This window comes from Zingiber officinale, chromosome 3B (genome assembly GCF_018446385.1).
Source record: "Zingiber officinale cultivar Zhangliang chromosome 3B, Zo_v1.1, whole genome shotgun sequence".
NCBI lineage: Eukaryota > Viridiplantae > Streptophyta > Magnoliopsida > Zingiberales > Zingiberaceae > Zingiber > Zingiber officinale.
Genome location: NC_055991.1, coordinates 3,751,941 through 3,776,161, shown reverse-complemented (window position 1 = coordinate 3,776,161; position 24,221 = coordinate 3,751,941). Strand labels below are relative to the sequence as shown.

Here is a 24,221-nt window from a genome sequence, read left to right as displayed (position 1 = left end):
AGGTATTCCTATTTTAATGTCTTTTTCTAAGTCAATTTTGAAGTCAGCTCATTCATAGTCCCATTTTCACTGATTTCAAATAAGATCAATCATAAAAAATTTTATTACATAATCTTATCTTACGATCTATTGTAACAAAGGTGATTACGCTCACTTCAAACACCCTTCACAATCCGTCCCCAAATTATATGAAAAGAGATAAATTACAGGATCAACTTATAACCGACCGTTAAATTGATTAAAAGATAAGAATTTTTTTTTATGGCATACGTTAATTTAAAATTAATCTTTTACTCTATTATAATAAATATGTCACTTTAGATTGAACATCCTGTCAGAGTAGATATCTTGTATTCTAAAATATTATATTAGGAACTTGAATCCATAATCTCCTAATTAATGCTGCGGGAAGGCTCCTTTGATATATTGTATTTACTTAGAAACTATAAAATTATTTCATGCTTCCCATTTGACTTTTTGAATATGATTATATAAATTTAAACTAGTCAAATTTTAAAATCATTCTTTTGTGGTCATCCATAAAGCCTCCCCTCTTTGTTGGATTGTTTTTTAAAAACTTTCTAAGAGTTTTGCCTAGCCCATTTTTTTTTTTTTAAAAGAAATCTCATCATTATAATGTTCTCAGAGTCTCTGATTTCTCCAAATAAAGAGGAACAGTGAAACTTTTACAATGTTAATTAAGCTGATCACACACAAAGAGCGGGTTAAGAACTATAAACAGGTATCAAACGGCAACGAAGATCCTTCAATTCTCTGATCGATCTTTATATATATGAAACCGCGAGTGAATTAAAGATCGATGCGCAAGATGCTCGATCGATCGATCGATTTTCTCAAGTTTCAGAGAGGTCTCGGCGGTTTCTCTAGCAGAGCAGAGAAGAAGACCTCCTTCCCGGCCTTGTCGACCTTGGGCACCACTGTCCACCTGTGCTTCTTGTACCTCAGAACCTCGAACGCCTCCAAGTAGTCCTCCAGGTCGCCGGTGTGGCAGAAGAAGCTGTCTATCCACAGCAGGCCTCCGGGCCTCAGCACTCTGTCCCAGTCGTACAGCACGAAGTCGAGAAGTACGAAGTCGATCCATCCATCCAGGAACCTCGTGGTGTGAATCATGTCCAGCGTGTTGTCGAAGAAGGGCAACCTCTGGTTCACGGTCACGTACAGAGGCACCAGCCCCCTCAGCGCGATCGTCTCGCTGAAGGGAGCGCCGAGGTTGATGGTGGCCGAGACGACGGTGACGTTGAACTCCCTCATCCTCGCCGCGAAACTCCCCGTCCCCACGCTGTAATCCAGCCCCACGCGGATCTCCCCGGGCTTCACCTCCAGCACCTCCTCGATCAGGAAGTCCGCCGTCGAGTTCCTAGCAGGGTCGACGTAGGAGTAGCTCATCCACCGGGGCAGCTCGTGGTGGGTGAGGTTGAAGCACTCGCTGCACTTGAAGAAGCCCTTTCCGGTGGCGTTGCGCGCGAGGCAGGCGAAGCTCTTGCACTTGTAGTGGCTCCAGAGGACGTTGCGGTCGTCGGGGTAGTTCCAGAGCGAGTCGGCGATGGGGCGGGGGCGGGTGTAGAGCTTGGGCGCGGCGGCGAAGCAACGGCGCCGGGGGAGCGGGTCGCATCCGTGGACCATCAGCCGCTGCGCCTGCTTCCAGTCGTCCTTGCAGAAGTCTCCGACGTCGTAGTCCATGTACTCCTCCAGCTCCTCCTTCATGGCGAAGCAGGCGTGGCCGATGCTGGCGAAGGTGCCGTTCGCGCCCATGAAGTTCTGCTTCCCCAGCCGGTTCGGCTTCGCCTTCACGTACTTCCGGATCTCCTCCACCAGGAAGTACTCCACCAGCTCGTGGTGCGACCGCTCGCCCCGCGACAGAGGATGTTGAGCCCCTTGGCTCGTCGTCGGAGCATCCCGCCGAACCGGCTGCGGGGATTCTTTGAGCGACACGACCAGGCCGAGGATTTCCGTGAGGAAGGCGATTTGTCCGTCTCTCTCGTGCCTCAGCTTCCGGTCGTATTGGGGGGAAACGGCCGGCCGCTCTCTCAGGTTTTCCAGCTGGGAGACAATTTTGGCGATGACGCGGTCGACGGTACTGTCGCCGACGGAGTGGGTGTCGCCGGCGGTGAGCAAAGCAGCGAAGGCGTCGACGGTGAAGCTGGAGCTGGTTTGGGAGTAAAATCTGGAGAGCGAGGTGAGAGTCAGGAGAAAGGCGAGCAGAGCCAAGAAAAGGGCGAAGGTGTAGACCCTTCTCTTGATTCCAAGCCAGGAGACACGCGGCTGCTGCCTGGGACTCCTCATGACAAGGTTTGCTCAAGATCTGTCCCTGAGGAGGAAAAATGTAGATTGAATCATGGAGACGATGATATCTAATTAAGGATTGTGGTGAAGAAGAAGAAGAACAACTTGTTGATACCTCGTTTGACTTGAAGACTCGTTAATTTATTTAATATTGCGTTTATCGCACAGAACAAATAAAATAAGTATTGTATTTAACGTGACAAGCTCTCGTTTCGGGTTTCCATGAGAGTTATTTATTGGATACGTATTAAATATTAATGACTCGCATCGGATTGAGGACTAACGTTTAGGATTTAAGAAAGAGGAATTTCACGAGCATGTTAGGATAAAAAACGAATAAAATTATATCATATTAAATAAATATATTTTAAAATATTTAAATTATTATTATTATTATTTTTAATAATATTATTATTTTTTAAATAAATATTATTTAAATATAATAATATTAAAACTTTTACCGTCGAAAAAAAATAGGAGAGAATTTTTTTTAAGTGTTAATACCTTTGAACATCTCTTCTTTCTCATTTCTCATGCGATGGATATTATAATATTTACTTATAATAAAAGGAAATATTAAGTGAATATTATAATACTAACATGAGCGTCCTAATAGAATTTTCAAAATGCATCATGAAGTTTAGTTATGTTTTGAAAAATACACCTTTAAAATTTTAATATTGTTAAAATATCTTAAGTGTTTTTTCTATTTTATCTTGCTTAACCATCTAACCATTGCCAACAATATCTTCAAACTTTGTTTTTTCGACCTATGTATATCCTGTAAACATAGCAAATGATATTATTAACAACAGTTAACCTATGGATGCCTTATACACGTACAGGAGCTTTAAATTTGTTCTATAATGGGGCGATTAGACCCTCCAACTAATTATTCAAGTATGTAAAATTTAATAAGATTTGGGGTTTCAACTTTGGCATAAGGTCTAAGGTTCGAATCTCGATAAAGTCGAGGTAAATACTTCCTTTATGTGCTAGTCACTATTCCAAAGGTTAGTAGTCGTCCGTGATTTACCTCTTCCGTGTTGACCCTGAGACAGATTAGCGGGGGTGTCGGGAGCGAGCGTATTCGCCTTTTGCTATCAAATATATAAAATTTAAGGTCGTGATGGGTTTTATTTTCAGAAGATATGTGTTGACAAAGTACTGGGAGTGAACGTATTCATTTTTTATCATCAAGTATGTAAAATTTAAGTCCTTTTAGAATTGTGTAGTAGTTAACACATAAATATTATATTATAAAATTTGGAGTTCGAATTTCAATATAATCTAGGTTAAATGTCTATCTTATATGTTAGTCATTATTTCAAAAATTAATAGTTATCTATGATTTATCTCTTTCATATTGATTCCGAGATGAGTATTGGGGTGAACATATTTATCTTTTTATCATCAAGTATTTAAAATTTAAATTTTAACTATGATGCACTTTAACGGAATAATAAATTTAAGATTAGCCGATCAAAAATTTTTATAAAGCTAAATTGATGTCTTTAAAATTATAAAGAGAATAGATAATTGATGTTAAGCGGCAGGAATGATTCCACGCAATAAAAATTCAAATCTAACGTTGAGTATTTTTTTAACGTTCATGAAGTTGTATTCTGATGATACTGGGTGCTATATTATTATGACCTTCTTGCATTTTCTTAATTTAACTGGTGGACCGTTATTAATTGGACCAATATATTTAGATTAAAAAATTAATTATAATAAAATAAAATCTAATTTACGCAACCATCTATAATATATATATATATATATATATATATATATATATAATGTCGTGTAATTTTAATTTGATGATATTTCAAAGTTTGACTATTATCGACACAAATCTTACTATTTTATTAAAAATCTCTCCCCATTACTAACTAATTTTGGTGAAGCCTAAAATGAATTTATATTAATATCTTTTTTCTATTTACATTAAAAATAATTCCAAGATTTATTAGTAATTTCATAAGCGAAATAATCAGTGATCTAGAGTTTGAGACTCAGTTGCGACGTATTATTATGAATTTTTCTCATCATTAATTTTCTCTGATTGTTTTTATATAAAAAAAATATAGTTCTCTTTAGTCCCACATCTTAGAATTGACAACACTATAATCAAAGAATTTCTATAAATATTTTAGGCCGACAATGTTAAAAAATATATTTTTCTTAGCTTTTTTTACTAAGATAACTATAATATTAAATTAAATTATTTTTTTTCATATTAATTTGTTGCTGAGATTCTCTAGCGTCACCCTTGCACTATTGCAGGGGTCTGACGATAATTAATTTTTGATAATGACTCTACTTTAGTATTTTAATGCGAAAATGTTTTAGTTAATATAATTTCATTATAAAGGATCAATGTGATTTCAATGTATTATATTACACACGCGGTCGCGTGTGCACGATCACTAGTATATAAAAAAAAGAGTAAAAAAAGAATATTACCGAGTAAAATAGGAGAAGGATGTCTTCTTAGAGAACATGAAAGAGGAAAAAATACATAAAACATTAATGAGATAAATGAGTAGATATTCAACTAATTATAAAATGAGACAAAAGAAAATAAATTAGATGTAAGGTCTTATATAGTTATATTATAACTTTAGGATTAAATAATATAATAATTATAATTAATATGTAATCAAATATAGTTGTCATTGGAATTAATTGAAGAGCACAGTGGAAATTGAAATAAAATAAAATCAAGTAAAATCGTTGCATTGGAATCAATGCAAAATATGAAGCAAAATCTAGAGAACACTAGAATGGAAATCGAAGCAAGTCAAATTAAAACAAAATATGCTACTAGAACGGAAATCGAAGCAAGTCAAATTAAAGTAAAATATGTATGCATGCGTGCATAATGCAGCTTGGGAGTATATCTTTTAAATGTAAATATTAAATATTAAATATATTTATTTATTTTTAACTAATAATGGACCTGCCTAGGCATAGGCCTTAATGGCCTATGCCTTGAGCCGGGCCTTGGGGGGGGGGGGGGGGGCTAAAGTCCCTCTAAACCCCCTGTTGATCCACCCCTGTATATATAGTCTCCTTACATACGACTGTGGTACCGACCGGATAGGATCATAGTAAAAGATTTTTTTAATAATATTCAAATACTAAACATTTTTTTTATAAAAGATGAATTTAAAAATATGCTTGGAATGTTTATTTTTATTTACTAGACAAGATATAAAAGTGAAATACATTGAATAAGTTGGGTGTTATAAGAATCATTCAATATCTATATAAAAAATGAAATCATCATTTCAATAGTCACAGCAGGCCCGGCTATAATGATCTATGCCTAAGATTCCAATGTTACAGAGCCCATTGATTAAATAATTAAGTAAATACATTAAAAAAAATTAAATCAAGTCATTAATATTAGTTAATGATAACATACATATTAATAAATATCATGCTAACCCATTAATAACATCTTATTAATTAATTCATTATTCCTATTTACAATCCTTATTTTTTCATAATTATAATTAGCCAAAATTTTATTCATTTAATTTTATTTCCTCATAATTGTACTTAGTCAATATTTTATTCTATTTAATTATACTAATAAACTGTTTCCTTCTCAATATCTCCGAAGAAACCCTAATTGTTATTTCACCAATGATTATGTCCATTTCTTTTTTCCTCATTAATTTTGTATGTTTATATTTTCTCATCGGTGGTTTTTTTTTATTTTCTCATCAATAATTTTATACGTTTACACTCTCTCGCCAATGATACTCTTAGAGAACGCCCTCTCCACCCTCATTAATAATATTTCTTTCTCACTATTTTTTTTCTTCCTCGATACATGAATTAGAGATTTTTTTATCACGTAAAGTAATATGCTTCATAAAAAAAATAAAATTAATAAAATTTTATTTACGTTCAATGTCTCAAAAAGATTAAATAATTTAACAATATTTAAAAATATACCTAAATATTAGTGAAAAATAATAATTTTATATACAAATATATATTTTTTAAAAAAAATATTTTTTTAACCGGTCATTCTCAATCCCAAATTCAAATGAAAAAAATTTAAATATATTAAAAGATATTTTTAATTTATTTTTGCCTAGGGTCTCAAAGAATCTTGAGACGACCCTACATGACAGCCTCATACGTTTTGAGGGAGTAAATTTTGGGAGACTTTATCCTACAATAATAGCGCACATATAAGAATTGAGACAATGCATTTGGCATCTATTGTAAATCGATCTTAAATTTATATGTGACAACATTTTAGTATAAATCATCAGTGTTGGGTTCGTGGTTTATTCAATTATAGATAATTTACCAAATAATGCACATATATTTATAAATTGACTAAAAGATGTACTCATTTTTCTACTCTTCCAGTTCTACCCTTCAACCTTTATCTATTCTCTTTCCTCTCTTCTATGTATACAATCTCTTTATTCTTTTATCTCTTACCTTCTCTTTCCTCTATTTTTTATACACGCATTGGTTTAGGGTTTAGTTAACTTCTTAGATAGCATTTTAATATCTTTAGGAAGTCGAAATAAGTAATGGAGGACACACTGTTGGACTCTTTATAACCTAAAAATTCTACAAAACATGAAATAGTTGTAATATGAGATATTTATGTCGATCAGTGAGTTTTAACAAAATCTACTGATGGACTTAAACAAGTCCTTATACTCATTTCAGGTGTTGTGAATTTCTAAGGCTGTAAGTAGTCTAACGATGTCCTCTGTTACTTATTTTAGTTTTTTCTAAAGGTGTTAAAAATGTTATTTGAATAATTAGCAAAAACCTAAATCTCGTGGATCTGATATGAATCCATGTTAGACTCACGAGCTTAAAAGTTAGTTGATTCTTTCGACAACGTTTTAACACCTTTAGATAAGCCATAATAAGCAATAAAGATATTGTTGGACTTCTTGCAGCATAAGAAATCCACAGAACCTGAATATGGTTACAATTTGAGGTCTTTAAGTCGATCAAATGATTTTAATGACAGAAATCCACTAACATACCTAGGCATATTTGATTGGACACATTTCATGTCCTTTAAATTTTTGTGACTCTGAGGAGTCCAACGATTATTTCCATTGCTTATTCCATCTTTCTTTAAAGGTGTTAAGGTATTATTTTAAAGAATCAACGTAAACCTAAAACCCCATGAGCCTATATGAAATCATATCATACCCACATAGGTTGAAGGTTTAGTTAATTTTTTCAATAATATTTTAATACATCAAGAGAACTTAAAATAAGTAATGGAGGATACTGCTTTTTGTAGTCCCAGAAATTTATAGAACTTAAAATGATTACAATTTGAGATCTCTAATTTAGATCAATTAATAAGTTTTAATCGAAACTCACTAATAAATTTAGATAGGTCCAATTAGACTAATTTTAAGTTCTATAGATTTTTAAGACTATAAAAAATTCAACGATAAATTTTATTACTTATTTTAAAATATTATTAAAAACATCTACTAAATCTTAAATCTCGCGAACGTGATATAAATTATATTATACCTACATTATATATGTATGCATATAAACGGAAGGAATAGAACGAAAAATAAATAAATAAATACATTTTTTAATAAATACTAAAAATATAGTTCGCCATCTACTTCGCAAACCTGCTTGATAAATTGCCGTTCAATTATCCATAGTAAATGCTAATTTAATATTCATCCCCAACAGTCGCAGATCGCGGGCACACACGACCGAGAGTCATTCAATTATCGACCTCATAGTCGGTTACAACTTGCAATCTCTTTTCTCACACAACATGTCTACCCACTTTTCTACCCTCGTTACACTCGAGAGAGGGAACCCTCCCGTGCCCGTGTGAATTAAAAAGGCTATTAAGTAATCGCAAAAATTTTCGAAAATTATTGCTTCATACAAAAAGAATTGGAGACCGCCTCTTTGCTCTGTTCTCTCTCTCTTCCTCTTCCGCATCCGCTTCGTCGGACCCTACTCGAGAGCGGCGATGGATGTTCCTGGATCGTATGCTGTTACTCAGCCCCTCCGGCACCGTGGCATGGCCGCGCCTGCGTCCCACAACCTGCAGCAGGCCGCTGCCTCACCCCTCGCTACTTCTCAGAGTCCGTTTCCGCCTATGGTTGCGAACAAGGTCCGCCTCAGGATGATTGCCAAGCGCCTCCACATGAATTTCTCTGGAAGCATATCTTTGGACCCCCAGGAGCTCTTCTACCTCGTGATCTCCCTCGCGAGGTCGGGTCGTACGTTTCTTATTTTCGTTTTAATGCAGTAATTCTGTGGAGGATTTGTGCTCTACAATGTTCCTAAGTGTAGAGACTTAGGGATTAAGGTACACAATAGTTTTCGTTTATAGGCTTACTTTAGGCTTCAGACGTCTGATAGCGGGGCCTGGAACTGCTCTTCAATAGTCGTCAGAAACTGGCTGAATTAACTCAAGGATGATAGCTATGCCTTATAATTCAAGTGAAGGTACTTTTAAAAAAAACAATGATCACTGAAGACCTGTCTGCAATCAGATGTCATCCTCTCAGTTACAGTGATAAAAATGTTTTAGAGGAGCAAATACACGAGATAATTAGCTAGCCAAGTCGAATCAGTTTGTTTTCAAGATGTGAGTCGAAGAGGTAGAAAAAAACTCTAGTTGACAATTGAGATCAACTTAAACTATTTATAATTGGAAGCAATACAAAGTTCAAGAATAGATAGATCCTTGAAACTGATTGAATTGACTGACCTCAAGTAGTTGGGATTCAGCATTTGTCTGTTTTTATGCTTTCTTTTCTGTCCGTGAAATTTAAATCCGTATAATTCTGTATTTCCATTAGTGAAATGTTCAGTTTTTCTAATACTACTAGATGCTTCTGGGACATCCTTATGTCTGCTTAAAACCTCCATTCTCTTGTTGTCTTAACTTGACGCCTGTTGCTCTTGCAAGTAATAGGTACATTGTGTGGAATTCATTTCTGGCCTCTGTTACTGCTTACTCTATGTGTTGTCAAAGTTTTTATTTTATTTTTCTATGACATCATTGATCTTCTTCTTCTACTGTTCTCTGTTGGGCATCTACTGTGCGATAGGTTTATTTAATACCAACTATGGAACTATAGGCAACATTAATATAGGCGCATGTCGATCATTTGTTATATTGATCTCCTTGGTTATTTCACCGATATGCATTTACTGAAAAATATTACATAATTTGCTGTAAAATAGGTGGTTATATCTCTGAAGCAGATTATCATTGCTCTCCGCTATCTATCAGTTTACTACCTCTTGAATTCACTCATTTTTTGTGCCACTCAAACTCATCTTTCCTCCCTATTGTACCCGTGTTGACATGAGCATTGATACAACAACAACAACCAAGCCTTATCCCACTAGGTGGGGTCGGGTATATGAATCCTTTTATGCTATTGGGTTCTATCTCCCACTACATCATCATCTATACTTGAATAAATCTTATCTTATTTTATTACTGCTAACCAAGACTTTTAGGGTCTTCCTTGTTGATGTGTATGTTTGTTATAGTTTCTCAACGCCTAACTAAAGTATTTATTGGTTGTCTAAGTACATGCCTGTATCATCTTAAATGCGTCTTTCAGAGTTTTTTCTCAATATATGCAACTTCGATTTTCTCTTTAATGCTCTGATTTCTTATTCTGTCTTTCCTCGTATATTACACATTCATCTTAACATCCTCATCTCAGCAACTCTCATCTTATGCTTATGTGCTCAAGTCATAGCCTAACATTCAACTCCATATAACATGGTAGGTCTCACTGCGATCTTGTAGAATTTTTCTTTAAGTTTTAGATGTACTTTACGATCACATAAAACACTCGATGCTCTCCTCCATTTCAACCATCCTGCTTGTATTCTATGTAAGACATTTCTCTCAATCCCTCTATCATTTTGTAAAAATGATCCTAAATATTTAAAGCTCTTAGTTTAGGCAATTTGTCATTTTCTTTTTTTACAATTGTCTCATTATGTCTAATATTGCTAAACTTAAATTCCATATATTCTGTTTTTATTATACTAAGCCTAAAATCTTTTCCTCCTAGTGTTTCCTGCCAAGATTCTAGTCTAACATTTACTCTTTCACGTGTTTCATTTACCAAAATAATATCATCTACAAACAACAAGCACCACGACACTGTCTTGAATGTGTATAGTGAATTCTTCCATAATTAGTGTAAAATGATAGAGATCTTTGATGTAATCCTATCTTTATTGCAAATGCTCCAGTTACTCCGCCTGAAGTTTTAGGTAGCGTTTGGTTTAGAGGTTTGGGAATGAGGGAATGAATTCATTCCCAAACCTTGTATTTGGTTGATAGAATGAAATCAAGATTTTGGAATGAAACCCAAAAACTTAGGTATGGATGAATCCCTTGGGTTTTGATGGAATGAGAATAAGAATTAAGTTTTGGACGAAAATACCCTTAGTATATTTGTTCAATTTTTCTTTCATTTCACTCACTCTCCTTGTTCTCTCTCATCATAGTTTCTCTCTCCTTATTCTATTGATCATATTTTATCTCTCAACATACTTTCTCTCTCATCGCACATTCTCTACTATTTTCTCTCTATATTCTCTCTCATCACACACCCTCTCTCATTATTTTCTCGCTCCTCCTTTTTATCATACTTTCTCTCTCCTCAATCTCTCTTATAATATTCTCTCTCCATATTTTATCCCATCGCACTTTCTCTCTCTTAATTCTCTTCTATCACAACTCTCTCTCCTCATTCTCTCTCAACACACATTCTCTATCATTTTCTCTCTGTATTCTCTCTCATCACACACACTCTCTCATTATTTTCTCTCTCTTCATTCTCTTTTTATTTTTCATCATATTTTCTCTCTTATCATACTTTCTCTCTCCTCAATCTCTCTTACCATACTCTCTCTCTCCATATTTTCTCTCATTACACTTTCTTTCTCTTCACTTTCGTCCATCACACTCTCTCTCCTAATTTTCTCTCATCACACTTTCCCTCTCTTCATTTTCCCATCACACTTTCTCTCTCATCACATTTTCTCATCATACTTTCTCTCCTCAATCTCTCATTTTCTCTCATCACATTTTCTCTCTCTTCATTGGTTTCCATCACTCTTGTTCTCTCAACACACTTTCTCTCTCATCATACTTTTTCTTTTCTTAATCTCTCTTATCATGCTCTCTCTCTTCATTTTCTCTCATCACACTTCCCTATCTTCATTTTTCTCATCACACTTTCTCTCTCATCACACTTTCTCTCTCATCATATGTTTCTCTCACATTCAACTTTCTCTTCCTTCTAATTTTTCTCTTATTTTCCTCTAAGGGTAAAAAAGGAAATTTAAGTTCATTCCGATTGAAAATATTCAACTAATCAAACATTATTTTTAAGAATGATACCCAAGTTCATACCCATTCCCATTTCACAATACTATGATACCCATTCTCATTCCGATTCCTAGGAGAGAACCAAACGCCACCTTAGTTTTCATACATATCCTTATTTAGTTCAATATATGTTAACGCTAACATCTCTCTTTTCTAGAATTCTCCATATAATTTTTTTGGGATTCTATCATCAGCTTTTTCAAGTCAAATGAATCTTGTTTTTGCTCTCAATAAATTTTCAATTAGTTGTCTAAAAAGATGTAAAAATTTTATTGTCGACCTTGTAAGTATGAACCCAAATTGATTTTCAATCATCATGGTCTCCTTCATTAATCTTTTTTCAATTTCTCTTTCTCAAAGTTTAATTGTACGACTCATTAATTTAATATTCCTATAATTTGCATAATTCCTATAAGGAAATTAGAGTACTTGTCCTTCGTTGATTAAGTATTTTTTTCGTTTTTAATATTATGTTAAATAATTTGTAAGTCATTCAATACTTTGTTTTCCTAAACATTTCCATACCTCTATCGGAATATCATCAGGTTCAATGGCTTTTTCATTGTTCATCCCATTTAAAGCTTGTTCTACTTCTGAAGTTTTGAATTGTACAATAAACATTTAAATTTCTATACTCATTTGACTTACTTAAATTACCCAAGTTAAGTTAGTCATCTAAACTTTCATTAAAAATTGATAAAAATACCTTTTCTACCGCTTTTTTATTTCTCCATCGTTTGCTAATACCCTATTACATTCATCTTTAATATATTTTATTTGGATAAGATCTCTTGTTTTCCTTTTTCTCACTTTAGCTATTTTATAAATGTCTTTTTTCCCTTCTTTTGTATCCAATTTTTGATATAATCATTCAAAAGTTTCATTCTTTATTTCATTCATTATTTTTTTGCATCTTTATTGGATATTACATATTTTCTTAAGTTTCATTCGTTCTTTCAAATATATAATTTTTTTTCCCTTCACTTTCTCTTGTACTTTCTCATTCCACCATTAAAATTCGTTACTTAGTGGTGCATGTCTGTTTGACTACACTCTTATCTACTATTTTTAACTTTGATACCATCTTATCACATGTCATATTAAAGTCACCATATATTTCATGTACTTACTACCTTTTCCTTAAATATATTTTGCTTCTCATCATTTAACTTTCACCACTTAATTATAAGGGTTGTATATATTTTTTTCTATTGATACTATGCTTGAGGCCTATATATCTAATACTACTAACGTATGTTGGATAGTTAAGGTTTCTCTAGGGACCTTGTAATTTTTACAAACTTAAAGTCAACGTGCAAGTTTAAATGCATCACTTACAAACCAGTAATGGAGATCGTGAGATTTATTTAAATAATCTCTCTTCTACTTCGTTATTTAAATTGAGAAATTTTAACATGCACACACATCACAACACATAAAAACAACATCATCACAGCACACAACATATAAAGACAATAAATATGAAAATAAATTTTCAACTATTATGGCCTCATCCAATGCTGTCCTCCAATATGCCGCCAATGGATCGTTGTCCTCCAATATGTCGCCAATGGATTAAGCTGTCATGTCTATCTCGTTTCCTTCTCCGCCGCGCCTCTGGTCCTCAAAATAGCACCACGCATAGCAAGGATACAAGCCGTAACAAAAAGAAATAAAATTTACATTCATCGATCCTATATTCCACAAAGGAATTTACATGTAATCTAGATTGAATAGAATGTAAATAATAATAATAATAATACGACAACTGACCGTATTTAATTATTATAATCATGCACACACAAACAACCTCGACATGTTCGAGGGTTCAAATCATACACAAATACACAAAGCCATAATAGTTGGATCTAGGATGCCTGCAACTACAGAGTTAATATATCTAACACATCCTACTATTATCCGACCTAAACTTATGTACGATCAGTGCATAATTTAACCAAAAACCAATCACACAGAACCAGAAAACTTGCTCTGATACCACTTGAAGGGCGCTGGAATTCTGTTCTGTTTCAATTTCCCTGTACAAAAAATTGTACAAGTACAGAACCTTTCCTAGCAACCTGCATGTTCGATCAGATATGTGTTTGATCAATCAAGCAAGTTCTTGAATGATCAAAGCACACCTTGATCGAAGTACAAGATCGCTGGCCTCTTGTGTTGGTATTCCAAAAAATGATACAAAGAAAACTAACTAATTACGCAGCGGAATTAAAAAATTAGTTGTACCTTTTCTTTGTAGCTAAAGACCTCTTGATCTGTATTCCTCTCCTCTTCTTGGACGTCGTGTGGACGACGATCTACCAAGACAACACCACCCTCCTTCTCTTCTCGGTTTCCAAACCGCCGGCTATAAAAGATGGCTTTAGGATGGGGCACCTTCCCTTCTTCTTCCTCTTCTTCCTCTTCTCCAAGCCGCCGCCCACCAAGGAGTAGAAGAGGGGGACGCCGACCTTAGCAAGGAGGGGGCCGCCGACCCTAGCAAGGAGAGGGGGAGGGGCGCCGACCCTAAGTAAAGAGGAGGGGAGGGGCGCCGACCCTAGGTGAGGAGGAAAGGGAGGGGCGCCGACCACAAGGAGGAGAAGAGAGAAAAATTAGGTTTTAGGAGCCATCGCTTACTCCTTTTTATAGACTTGCTGTCGGTTACAAAGAAAGAAAAAATAACATAATTTTGTTAAGAAAAAATATCCCTTTCTATGACCAAGTTAAACCAAACCAAGTTAAGTTGAACCAAACCAAGTTAAGTTAAACCAAACCAAGTTTAACAAAACCAAACCTGATGGGTGGATGCGAGGCTTTATATAGAGGCTACAACAAGGACCTAGAGGAGAAATTAGTTTAGGCCTCCTGATGGGCTTGGGCTTCCTGTGTTCGGCCCGAACACCCAACTCAAGTCCATCAATAATAACTCATACCACTAAAGGGTTATTATTGAACTACCGCACCAATCCCATATTACAATATGGGCTCCTTCTTATCATGAGTGCGTTAATCTCCCTGTGTTTAAGATATCGTATGCCCGTTAATTAATTGAGTTACTGACAACCCAATTAATTAACATCTGATTCCAAGAGTAGTACCACTCAACTTTATTATTATTCCGGACTAAGTCCACTAGTTGCAGGGTTTACATGATAATCCTTATGAGCTCCTCAAGGGGACATCATCAACCTAAATAATTAGGACATGGATTCCTTCTATAATCAACAACACATCATATAGACAGTACTATTTTCCAACTCATCGGGCCTATTGATCTAACCATAAGAAAATCAATTTGCGATTTATTATTCTCACTTTTGAATATGACCAAGTGTTATTCTTTTTTCTTTAAATATATATTAATTAATATAAGGTCATATGTTAATGCAAAATCTAATATAGTTTTTCTTTCTTCATTTCTCGTTCCAAACCCATAACCCCTATATACCCTCTTATATTCCTCATTTTTCACTCCGACATGTCTATTTAGATCACCTCCTATTAAAATCATTTCATTTAGTGGAATGTTTGGTAATACTTCATCTAGGTCGTACAAAAACTTTGATTTAGTAGTTTCATCTAATCTTGCGATGCATATATATGCTAATTACATTCATAGTTTCTTTCGCCACTATTATCTTAGGGGTTATAATTCTATCCCCTTTTCTAACTACTTCTACATCATCCTTTAATGAACTATCTACAACAATACCTATTTTATTTCTTGTTTTACTCTTTCCTGTGTACTATAACTTAAAACCCGAGTTCTCTATCATTTTTGCTTTCTCATCTATCCATTTTATTTCTTGTACACACAAAATACTAATTCTTCTCCTAATCATCGTATTTATTACCTCCATTGATTTATCAGTGAGAGTTCCTATATTCCATGTTCCAAATATTATACTATTAGTTTTTCTATATTATTTGTTTTATCCAACATATGGCGTGAGAACTCTTGTCTATTTAACACTACACCCAAGTTCTCAAAGATGTAACGATCTTTGCCGATACGTTAAACCCTACAACGCGAACTCTTACATATTTAACACTACACCCGAATTATAGAGATGAAGCGGTCATTGTCGAGATGTTATAATGTTCTTTTCGGGGAATAACCTAGCATTAGCACAATAATTTAATTGATCCATTCATTGAACATTTGTCATAGGCAACCTAATGCGACCCTCCTCTTTTATCCAGACTTGGGACCGGCTATGACTGGTTCATCATGGGCAGAGTTACATGAGCATTGATACAAATTTGAAAAATGAGTATGAGGAGTTGAACTCATTTTCCTCAAACGCAAATCGAGTATGAAGATGGTGTTACTAATGAGGAAGATGATGAAACTTGCTTCAATGTCTTGACAAGGAAGGCGTTGAGGAAGATAGGGAGGAGACATATCTTTTGTTGTGTCTCAATAAGGAAGACGTTGAAGAAGACAAGGAGGAGGCATATCTTTTATTGCGTCTTAATAAGGAAGACGAAGGCGTCACGCAAGGAGAGTGAGAGGGAGTGTTCACATCTTGGGAGAGAGATTGTTCATGTTTGCTTTGTGTGGAATAGGGTCCAAAGGGGTATATGTCAATACACATGGGTATATTAATTAGGAGATATCAATAAATTATGGTGCACGTATACAAGTTAGGGTATATTGGTTAGATTTTGTTAATAAGTTGTGGTATATAGTATATAAGTTAGGGTATTTAGTTAAACTAGGTCTTTGAATTATTATAAGTATTTATTGTGTTTTGAAGGGGAGTTTGATGCAACGATAAAGTTGCTGCCGTGTGGCTCGGAGGTCACAGATTTGAATTATGGAAACAACTTCTTGCAAAGCAAGATAAGACCACATACAATAGACCCTTCCCGGGACTTGATTGGCGGGAGCTTTGTGCACCAGACTGTCCTTTTATTTATTGTGTTTTTTTTACTCATGCCTTAAATTTGGACAAATTTTCATTGCCCTTGTGTTCCCATTTTTTTAAAAAAGCATATATTTGACATCTAGATCCATATCAAGGTTTTATAACTAACCAAATTTGAGCAACACACCTCATTATGACAATCAACTACCGTCTAGTCTGTTGCATTATTAATTTTTTGTATCTGCACTACCATTTTTTTTTGTAGCTTTACAATGAATTTGTACACATTTTTAACTTTTTGTTGTTTTCCTCAAAGGAGAAAACAACCTCTTTAATCATTAAAAAAGGAAGATGCTGAGAGGAAAGAGATGAGGAAAATACATTGATGAGTTCTTAAAGAGATTTGTGCGCAAGGAGAGTATTGAATGAAATCTACAAATTCAAATCATCTTGAGATTTGTATTGATGGTTGGTGGTATAAGGGGCTTGGATAGCATGAACCCGACAAATTAAAATTCTTGATTTCTCTTGCACATATTCAAGGCCAAAAATACTTGGTAGTACACATGGTGCTTGTATGTGGATTTGGTTGTGTTTGACTTGGAAGCCTACTGATTTGTAAGGTGATTCACTTTCGAAATTCACTAAGAGAATCTTCTTTGCAAAAAGTAGAAACCTTGTACAATAAACTTCTTTCTCGTATAAAAAATATAACAATAAGAACACAGAGAGGAATTTTTAAAAGCTCCTAGAGAAAGCCTCTGTAAGCTCTTGGATGATTTTCTGACCACTCAGTACTCAATTCGTGCACACTTGTGAAGTGAAAACACGCGTAATGTTTATATTGAATAACTTCTAATAGCTAGCTAATGGTTAGGTTTCACAAATTCTTAAGCCAGTCATTGCGAGCCAATTGACCCTGTTCACTCAAGTCCCAATATAGTCAACTCAGGTCAACATAGAACGTTCTCTTTCCAAACAAAGAGTTTGTAGTCAAATTCAACATTCCAATCGATTGTGATCACTTGCACTTGATACAATCTGTTCAGAGATACTCACTTTACTCGATTTACTCCTCAACCTACTTAAAATTCCAAGATTGAATTGATAGTAACATACAACATTTCTTGGTCGAATGCTCTCTACCAGCCAAGTAGGTAGCCCCTATCTAGTTTACCCACAATATCCAATGATGTTGCCCAAAAGCTGAACCCTAGACTATATTTGCACACAACCTCTTATAGGTTACTATCTTCTAGATATTCACATGCCTCAGCATTCACAATAAAGTCGCCCTAAGCTTTATGATTAAGATTTTCACTTGTCCAATGACCTTGCTTGTGGTCTTCACCACTTTTCTAAAGGCCACCTCAAGCTCTTCGCTTACCTAAAGGCCTTGCCTCAAGCTCTCACTTGCTCAAAGGCCTCGCCTCCAGGTCTTCACCACTTGCCCAAAAGCCTTGCCTCTAGGTCTCCACCGGCTCCATGCTATTGGTCCTAGAGTCCACCTCACTGGCAATATTTTGGCTTCTAGATATCTCATACCATCCTTCGTCGATCACCTCTGGTCCCACCTTGTGTCAAGCCTTTGAGCCATTGAATCGAGCCAAAATGAGACTTTGTTGAGTCACTTTATGTGCTACCTGCTAAATCCTTGTAAACTTTAAGCACATATTAGACAAATCTAATTTAAATCCTTTGCCAAACACATTAAAACATCTTCCAAGCAATATTGTCGACCCATCCGCTTATGAGCATTATTGCGGTAACAAGCTTCCCAAACCGCTTCGAAGCATCATTGCACTAACACTAAGTACAAGCCAAACATACAAACACTAAGTACCAAACCACTTTGATACTGATTAATGTAGCACATATCTCACTGATCACACAAGTCATACAAACATTGAACAAAGAGGAATTTTGGTCAACTCAAAGATGATCAACATTTAAAATTGCTCCTCTTTCATAGGCCAACCTAAAGAAGCTAGGAAAATTAAATTATAAATTAGGAATTGAGCCATTCTAATTGATACTCCTACCATAACTATTTGAAGAGAAGGAATCTCCTAGCGCAACGTTGGAATATAGGTTGCAGAGAAAGCGTAGAAAGAGGGGGATTCGCCAACGAAGAGAAGCTGCATCTAGGTTTAAACTAAAATAAATTTTTATTCAAATCAAAATCAAACTCAACATGTTTTTACAAGAGCCCTAACCCTTGTTTAAATAACCTAAGAAATAAGAAAAAATCGCAACAGATAAAAGAAAAAGTAAAAGAAAACTCATCTTAAAAAAAGAGATAAAATCAAAACTAACTTTTAGAAAAGAAGATTAATTCTAAAAATTTAAAATAAATAAAAGAAAAGGTTAAAAGACCAAATCTAGAATTCATCAAAAGACATAGCATAACACGTTCATGTCAGGGGGCACGGGATGACTGTGTCGGCTACTAGAAAGATGATTCCGTCTCGTTCGGACTCTGAATAGAGTGCAACTGTGTGAGGAGGCCATGAGCTGGTCATATTCCTTGTTGGTAGTCTCGATCGTTCTTCTTTAATATCCAAAAGGGAGGCTGGTAGCCTCGTCTTCTTCTCGTCACAGCTCGAAGGGGAACATAACTATATCGGAGGAAATAAAATGGTTGTGCTCCTGAACGCTCCTATATCAAACGCCCCGGGTTGAAAAGAACTCGTCCTCGAGTTCAAGGTAGTGCCTTCAAGATCAAAAGTCCTCTAGTGCTGGTAAATCAAAAGTCGTCTCGTAAGTGTTAGAACGGGAGGAAGATCCTCTAACATTAATTCAGTCAAATTTTTGGCCGGCTCTGATGGAACATGCACTGCATCCTCAGATAATCTGCCATATGGAATCTTAAGAATGACCAAAATCTCACAATCATCACCATAAAGTACCTCGTCATATATTAACTCGCTAGTTGACTTGGTCAAGACCCAAAAGGGAGGCTGACATCGTTGTTTTCTTTTCGTCATAGCTCGAAGGGGAACATAGTCGTATTAGAGGACACAAATTGGCCATGCTGCTCCTACATTACTATCTCTTCTACATTTAGAAATTACTGAGACAGCTTAACTCAAGATTAAACAATTACCAACTTAAAACAATTTTTCAAACACTTATTCTCCTAAAATGACGATCTTACGAAAATAAATTTTTAGAAATCAAAACTTAAAAGTCAAACAAAATCCTATTTTACATCAGTGAGTGTTCAAGGTGGAAGTTAATCTCAGTCTTGAGATACATAATCCTAAAACAAGGTTTGCGTTGTTACTTTTATCCCGTTGCTTTTATTTACTAGTACCATTTCTGCAACTTTAGTATGTTACTATTATTTTTGTATATCAAGGTTCAGCATTATTAACAAATTGGTAAATATCATTCATATCTATCTATTGTATCTGAACACACTATTAGCAATGTTTTATTCTGTTTCATTTGAAGAACATTTCTTTTGTAAATGCAGATGCATTGACTATGCTCTCTCACATAATGATATTCCTGAACGTGGAGTTCTTCACTGTCTTTTTCCAATAATAAAACAGGTAATTAGTTATTTCATATTGAAGTTTGGGTCAACTTTTATCCTCAATGCATGGAAAAACTTTTAGCTAGATTGTATCGTATGGAAAAGTACATTCTGCTTGCAATTCTTTTAATTTGTAACAGGATTACAACTTGATCAACTTAGCAAAGTATTTATGAATGTTAGTGCATTTATTTCGTAATTAATCAATACTACTTTATCAAAAATGAACTTTGTTTTGAAGCTAAAGATTAAGATGATCATTTGGAGTTTGTTGTCAGAGAAAATATGGAAAACAGAGACTGTAAACTAGAATTTGAAGAAGATATTTCTTTGTTCTCTTGTGTATTTAGTTTTTATCTTCTTTCTCTTCTTCAACCAGGTTGGTAGGTTTCTGCTCTTGATGGGTGCTGATTAATACCATCTCACTAGCAGCCCTAGCATGTGTAGCATCAGAAATTTTCTCATCTTACAAAGAGGGAAAATTTTTCTAAATCGAAAAATATTCTCACATGAGGATCTAAACCCTATTAATAAGCCAAATAATAAAGGCCAAAACTCCTAAGACAAGGCTTAGTTTGCATCCAAAAAAGAAAAAGAAACTTAAAAGAAATAAAAGAAATCAACTTTTATGTTATGTTTACTTGGGAGAGCGGAAAACAAAACTAAGTAAAAGTTTTCGCAGGGAAAAAGTTTCCACCGTTTACTTCATTAGAATTTTAAGAGGGATGATTTTAGAGTCAAAATCGATCACCTCAAAATCGGGCGGAAAGCAATGGATAAAAAAATGACGTATGTACCTCTTTTCATTTATAAAATTACACTATATATAAAAAAATGACGCATGCACCATTTTTAACTCACAAAATTATACCATATACCTAAAAAATGACGCATGTACCCTTTTTCAGTTAAAACATTACATCGCATGTACCCACCTTCCTCAATCAAGGTAAACAAGCATGCAGAAGAAGAGATTTCTTCCTCTTTCCATTCTCTTCCCATGTCCCTAGGTTTATTTTATCCATCCATCATCCACTCTTTCAGGTAAACGGAGCATTAAGAATTTAAAACTTATACCGTAATTATACCTTGATTTGAAGTAAGATCATTCGCCTTGACCAAGTATAACTTGATGCCAGATGAGTGATTAGCTTCTTTGTTGGCCATCATTTTCAAGCATAAGGATAAGTTGTCTCACTAACTTTGTTTAGCATGGCTACATGGTTATCTTTACACGATCTACCTTCCAATGAGTGAGAAAGTGATGTCATCTTCATATTTGCTTTATCTTATTTCCTTTTCTTTAGACACCCTTTCAGATCAGTAAAAATTTATTATATCTTCTTTTTCTTTCTGTTTTCGAAGAACTAAACTTAGTCAACTGTCTCATTATAAAGTCGCTATGCTTTGTGGAACTATGTTCTATGTAGCTCCACATTGTTAGGACTAAAAGAATTAAGATGTCTCCACAATAGTATGATATTGTCCACTTTGGGTCTAAACTCTCATGGTTTTATTTTTGGGCTCTACTCAAAAAAATTTATACCAATGGAGATATCTTTCTCTTATAAGTCTATTATCATTTTCATGTGTTTTCAATGTGGGACTTTGTTTCCAACCATTGCAACCCAACAATCCCCCTTTAAACGAAGGATTGCCCCCTCAAGTCTATCCACTTAATGTCATCTTATCCTTGATTCAGCAGGACTTTCCTGCCTCTCTACCCAATCAACTTATTAGGACTTCCTTACCCCTCGGTCCACTCGACCTACAAGGACTTTTTTTGCCCCTTAGTCCAACCGACTTGCTAGGTCTTCCTTGCCTAGCCACAACTAAGACTTTTCCGCTTGGTGTCTAGTCATCTTGATTTAGACATAGGAGCTCCCACTTCCTTCGTTAGAGGTCACATGACTCGATTGGACCTTGGCTCTTGTGCACAGTTGACGGTTAATCCTTCTGCGTCCAGACTCTGATACTAATTGTTATGACCAAAAGAATTAAGATGTTTTCATAATAATATAATATTGTCCACTTTGGGTTTAAACCCTCATGGTTTTATTTTTGGCCTCCTTATAAGTCTATGATCCTTTTCCTGGGGTTTCAATGTGAGACTTTATTTACAACCATTACAACCCAACACACATTGTCCTATCTAGTATGAAGGTACTAGGATTAATGGCATGTAACCTGTGATAGTAACATACAAAGATGGAGACATGAATATCTCGTAGTAGATTAAAACGGGATTGATAGTTAAATAAGTTGGTAAAGTTAAATAATGTATTACAGTAAATTTCACTCACAAGTAGGAATGGTGGAATTAATGTGACATAAGGTGATTCGCTCGCCTCCAATGTCTCCGTCAATCCTTCCCTAGATCAACACGGAGGAGGTAAATCATGGGTGACTGCTAGCCATTAGTACAATGGCCAAGACATGGGGAAGGTATGTTCGGACGCGTCGAGTTTTGATCTCATGACCTAATATGGCAACACCCCATGCCTTAACTATCACACTGCCCTGAGGGAACAGGAATCGTGGAATTAATGCTTTTAGAGAAGGAAGTATGAGACAATTTGTGTTCATGAATTTAAAAGGATAATTTGGACTTTACAACAATGATTACTTGATATAATTTTTTTTTCCCAGTGTTGCCTCGTGTCTCTTAATTAACTTAGTAAAAACTTCAATGTGATGACAAGTAGTAGATAAGGAAAGCGACTCATTAGAGTAACAAGCTCTAGGGTCATGAATCATTATGGAGGGACACACTAATGGAAGTCTAATTTAGCAAATTATCAAATGAAGATCTTGCATTCTGATGCAGGTTCGATAGTGCAATCTTCTCGAAGCCATAAACTTTTGACTCGTGACTCGGAATCAGTTTTGTCGGTGGCCACGCGTGCATAATTCAAAGATCTACGTTTGCCACGGGAATCGTAACCGCCAAGTTTTGGGCCAAAGTCCACCGTTTAGGTCCTCAACTGAGCCTTCGAACATATTTTTACTATTTTGATCATTTTTATTTTTATGGTATTTCTGGTATTTTTGGTATTTCTGGTATATATGAGTTAGGATTTGTCTATGTTAGCATCCAGTTTTGTTAATTAGGATTTTTTGTTAAGATTTTTTTTTTCTGGTAAGATTTCTTTTCTTTGGGTAAAAGATAGGAATTGAGATCCATATATAAGGATTTCTTTCCTTTCTTCGAGTCTTAGGGTATGCGGTCTATATAAGTGTGTTTCATGTTTTAAAGAGAGTTTTTTGATCAATGCTATTTTTGGCTGAGTCGTTATTTTTCTACTTCTTGGCATTCTTCTTCGAATCAAGAGGTTTAGAAGATCTCTTCCGATATTTGTGCGTGAATCAACGGATTTGATAGACGATTTTGGTATTCGTGCGCGAATCAACGAAATTGATAGTTATCCACTACATCACATTTTGAGTTCATTGTTCTTGTTTTGTTCAATTCACTGGTTTGATTTCTTTTAGTAACATGAATGAGTTATACTCTGAGCCAAAGTTGTGGTGAGATCATTTTTCAATTTCCCATTTTTGTTTTTCCAGATAACATTAACGAGCTGTAAGATGTAAACCTAAGTCATTGGCAGTAGCATTCCTGAAAGTGAGTATGCACATATATTTGTATATAGAACATGATGTATAGAGTTCTAGATACAGAATAAGATACGTTTAAACTTCCACTTTCACAACACAAGGAAACTAGATTGACATGCAAGTTCAGCTAGTCTATTTAGAGTATCCTCATCAGTTTCTCTATAATATCTTAAAATTTAGGGTAAACCATCTACTTTATTAAATTTAGACAATCATTTTTCACTACACACTACATCACCTATCCTAAAATTTCCATTATCTTTATTTATTTTTATTGTGTTCTTCTCTCCCTTCCACTTTTTTATTATTTTTTCTCTCTCCTTATGTAATATCTATTTTTCATTACCCAATCCATTCCGTTTATTTTTTCTCTCTCCCAAATTAAATGATATTTTAATGTATAGGGAATGAATTTCATTTCCAAAATTTAGAAAAGTACTATTCATGAAATCTAAATTTAAAGAATGGA

General features: G+C 35.0%; 2 protein-coding genes across 4 annotated transcripts in view; one reads left to right on the top strand and one right to left on the bottom strand.

Annotated features, from left to right (window-relative positions):
- Nucleotides 1-657: 657 nt before the first annotated feature.
- Nucleotides 658-2,376, bottom strand: LOC121968020 (probable methyltransferase At1g29790). The gene has a single exon (XM_042518541.1). The coding sequence runs from the start codon at nt 2,302-2,304 to the stop codon at nt 862-864; it is 1,443 nt and encodes a 480-aa protein (XP_042374475.1). The 5' UTR covers nt 2,305-2,376; the 3' UTR covers nt 658-861.
- Nucleotides 2,377-8,252: 5,876 nt separating this feature from the next.
- Nucleotides 8,253-24,221, top strand: part of LOC122055539 (E4 SUMO-protein ligase PIAL2-like) — a 50,113-nt gene continuing 34,144 nt past the window's right edge. For 2 of the 3 annotated variants that reach the window (XM_042617013.1, XM_042617012.1), the window contains exons 1-2: nt 8,253-8,562; nt 20,072-20,150. In XM_042617013.1, the coding sequence (XP_042472947.1) occupies nt 8,318-8,562; nt 20,072-20,150 (324 nt within the window). In that variant the 5' untranslated portion in view covers nt 8,253-8,317. Of the gene's footprint in view, nt 8,563-20,071; nt 20,151-24,221 lie in introns of those variants that run through there. The other variant, XM_042617014.1, reaches the window with a different exon arrangement.